At 38.1% G+C, this 3,554-nt stretch overlaps 2 protein-coding genes across 2 annotated transcripts in view; both read left to right on the top strand.

The window, feature by feature from the left end:
• LOC106330694 (cysteine-rich receptor-like protein kinase 27) overlaps positions 1 to 3,554 on the top strand; it is a 14,236-nt gene that overhangs the window by 7,433 nt on the left and 3,249 nt on the right.
• On the top strand, positions 1,046 to 1,924 carry LOC106296987. The gene is made up of 2 exons (XM_013733261.1): positions 1,046 to 1,675; positions 1,754 to 1,924. The coding sequence occupies exons 1-2, from the start codon at positions 1,275 to 1,277 to the stop codon at positions 1,887 to 1,889; spliced, it is 537 nt and encodes a 178-aa protein (XP_013588715.1). The 5' UTR covers positions 1,046 to 1,274; the 3' UTR covers positions 1,890 to 1,924.

Here is a 3,554-nt window from a genome sequence, read left to right as displayed (position 1 = left end):
TACGGATGGATTCAACCCGTTCGGAAGCCATGGGAGACAATATTCTCTTTGGCCAGTTATTGTAACACCATACAATTTACCTCCATCATTGTGCATGAAACGAGAGTTTCTCTTTCTCACAATTCTAGTTCCTGGTCCTGCGCATCCTAAAAGATCCCTTGATGTCTATTTGCAACCATTGATTCATGAGTTGAAAATGCTATGGGCCGAAGGAGTTGAAGTGTATGATATATCTGCTAGGCAGAATTTTATAATGCGTGCAGTGCTTATGTGGACCATAAGTGACTTTCCCGCATACGGAATGTTATCTGAATGGACAACACATGGAAGATTAGTGTGTCCCTACTGTCAAGATAACACAGATGCGTTTCAACTGAAGAATGGAAGGAAGACATGTTGGTTTGATTGTCATAGACGATATCTACCCCATGACCATCCGTATCGAAAAAGCACCACTTTGTTTACTAAGAACAAAAAGGTGTTTGATGGTCCGCCACCAGAAATAGATGGAAAATCTATCCTGACTCAACTCAGAGATTTTGGTGTGGAATCGACAGCTAAATGTGGGGGAAATGGGCATGATCCAGTTTATGGATATGGCGAAAATCACAACTGGCACAAGAAAAGTATTTTTTGGAATTTGCCGTATTGGGAGAACCATCTACTTAGGCATAATTTAGATGTGATGCATATAGAGAAGAATATCTTTGACAACATCATGAATACCATTCTCAATGTCAAGGGAAAGACGAAAGACAACCTGAAGTCCAGATTAGACTTGCCAGATATATGTGCCCGGGAATCTCTCCACGTGGATGGGAGAGGAAAACTTCCAATGCCTATTTATCGGTTAGATGCAGCTGCAAAGCAAGAGTTCTTCGACTGGATTATAGATAGCGTTAAATTCCCAGATGGATATGCGTCTAATCTAAGGAACTGTGTTAATCGCGAAGAAGGAAAGTTTTCTGGTTTGAAAAGTCATGGTTGTCATGTCATGATGCAGCGTCTTCTCCCATTTTGCTTCGCTGGTCTTCTTCCAAAACATGTACATGAAGCAATAGCAGGTAAATTTAGTATTCAATAACTTCTTCACATGTTACATAGTATCTTTTCATATCTAACATAATTTTTTCTTTGTTACAGGAATAGCAGCTTTCTTTCGAGATTTGTGCTCGAGATCATTAACAGCAGATGGAATCAGAAACTTGAAGGAAAAGATTCCGATAATCCAATGCAATCTCGAGAAGATTTTTCCACCTTCCTTTTTTGATGTTATGGAGCATCTTCCAATCCATCTCGCTCGAGAAGCAGAACTTGGGGGCCCGGTTCAATATCGATGGATGTACCTGGTTGAGCGTTCTATGTATCATTTCAAGCAGAAAGTGAAAAATTTAAGCCGAGTTGAGGGTTCAATTGTTTCACAAAGCATCAATGAGGAAACATCCCAGTTCGCTGCTTACTATTTTGCCCCCGAAGTACAAACTAAAAGTCGAAAACCATCAAGACATGATGATGGAGGGCAGAGAACAGTTTATCCTGTCGAGGTACCTACCATATTTTCCCAAATTGGTCGAGTAAGTGGAAAAGGAAAAGGTAGAAGACTCACCGAACAAGAGCACATGCACTTACATAAGTACATTTTAGCAAACTGCGAAGAAGTAATGACATACGAAAGGTAGTTCTGTTTTAGTATGATATATTAAGAATCCTATTTTGTAAATAAATTTGTAACTAATTATGATTTCAATGGCAGGATTTACATGGAGCAAATAAGGGGTGCATATCCTAATTACACTGAAGATCAGCTTTCTGCACTAAAGGAAAACGAGTTCGTAAATTGGCTAAAATTCTATGTAAGTTTTTTGAAATCTATTCTCTATTACTTCTGAATTTTTGTTTTTTTGTACATGGGGCATTACTTAAATTTGTGACTACTATGCAGGTAAGGTTTCTCTTGTCCAGAGGAGATCCTATTCAGCCATGGTTAGAGGAGTTGGCCCTTGGTCCCAAATTTGTTGCTGTGTCGTACCCGATGTATTGCACGCGTGGATATGCTTTTAAGATTTTCAGCGAAAACACTACGCAGCCAACTATAAATCATGGTATATCTGCTAGATCTGGCGAAGTAATCTACTATGGTATTTTGCGTGAGATATTGGAGATTCACTATCCGGGGATCCTTAATTTGAGGTGTGTTGCCTTCTTTGCTGATTGGTACAACCCGATCGTTGGATATGGTGTACGAATTGACGAGTTCGGAGTAACATCAGTTCATTCCAGAAGAAGTCTTGCAAACTATGATCCGTTCATTCTGGCTTCACAAGCTGATCAAGTAACTTATATTCGGTATCCTCGTGTGAGGAATAAACAAGACCCTTGGGTCACCGTGACCCATATAACTCCACGGGGGAAATTGGAAGGAGTTTCGGATACGGCTGCGATGCAACAATCCTCGAGCAATGCCATAGGTGATCTTCATGTAGATGGCTCCGAAATCGATCTTGTTGTTGATTTTACTGGTGTAGGTGACAACGAAGTATTCTCAGATTCGAAGTCGGAGAACGGAGAATTCAACGAAGACTTGGTTTCGTCAGAATATTCGTCTAATTCGGATTAATTAAAACTTTTATAAGTCAGAAAGATATTAGATATTTTGTAATGTTTAAGAGAAAATATTTTTTAGCAAGTCTGAGTACTTTCAAATAAAATATTTTGTCATATGTTTTATTTTATTTTAATGAATGTGTCAAAGCGAAATTTTTTTTAAAAAAAATATTCAATATTTTTTAAAATTTTTAATAAGTTAGAAAGATATTATATATTTTGTAATGTTTAAGAGAAAATCTTTTTTAGTAATTCTGACTACTTTTAAATAAAATATTTTTCATATGTTTTATTGTATTTTAATGAATGTTTCAAAGCGGAATTTTGTTTAAAAAAAAATATTCAATTTCCGACGGATTTCTGACCGGTTTCGGTCGGAATTTTCTGACCGGTTTCCAACCATTATTGCGGTCGGAAGGGTTTTATATATCCAGAAACGCATTAACCCTAATCTGTATCCTCCCCCTCTAGACGACCTCCTTGTTTCATCCCCATCTCCGTCGATCTCCCCACCTCGTTCTGCGTCGCTCTCCCCCTCCGTTCTCTGTCGATCCCGCCGTCCCTGCATTCCGATCTCTCTCCCTCTCTCTCTCTCTCAAAAATCTCAGCCGATGTAAGTTTTATGACTTTCGTTTGTTTAGTTTAGGTTTTAGGGCAAATGATTTCTCGTTATGATGATGATAGATAGCTTCTTGTCCTGCTTCGTCTGAATGCTTGATTATCGGTTTTGATTATGGCAAAAATTCCCGTCTATGATTTTGATAGATTCTTGGTCTGCTTCGTGCGAATGAATCATCGGTTTTGATTTTGTCAAATGATTTTCCGTGTATGATGTTGATAGCTTCTTATAGGTTGTGGGAATTAAAACTGTAAAAGTACATAGATATTGATCGGTTATGTTGTTAACTCTCTGTCAAAAACATTTCAATTCTTGTTCTAAGTGTTAATTT

The sequence above is a fragment of the Brassica oleracea genome, chromosome C1, assembly GCF_000695525.1.
Source record: "Brassica oleracea var. oleracea cultivar TO1000 chromosome C1, BOL, whole genome shotgun sequence".
Lineage (NCBI taxonomy): Eukaryota > Viridiplantae > Streptophyta > Magnoliopsida > Brassicales > Brassicaceae > Brassica > Brassica oleracea.
The sequence above is the reverse complement of the archived record's forward strand: the minus strand, read 5'-3'. Positions and strand labels throughout refer to the sequence as shown.

Coding starts and splice junctions, on each gene's coding strand:
- LOC106296987 (XM_013733261.1), top strand. CDS start 1,275: ATGGAGCATCTTCCAATCCATCTCGCTCGAGAAGCAGAACTTGGGGGC. Junction 1,676..1,753: donor GAAGTAATGACATACGAAAG/GTAGTTCTGTTT, acceptor TTTCAATGGCAG/GATTTACATGGAGCAAATAA.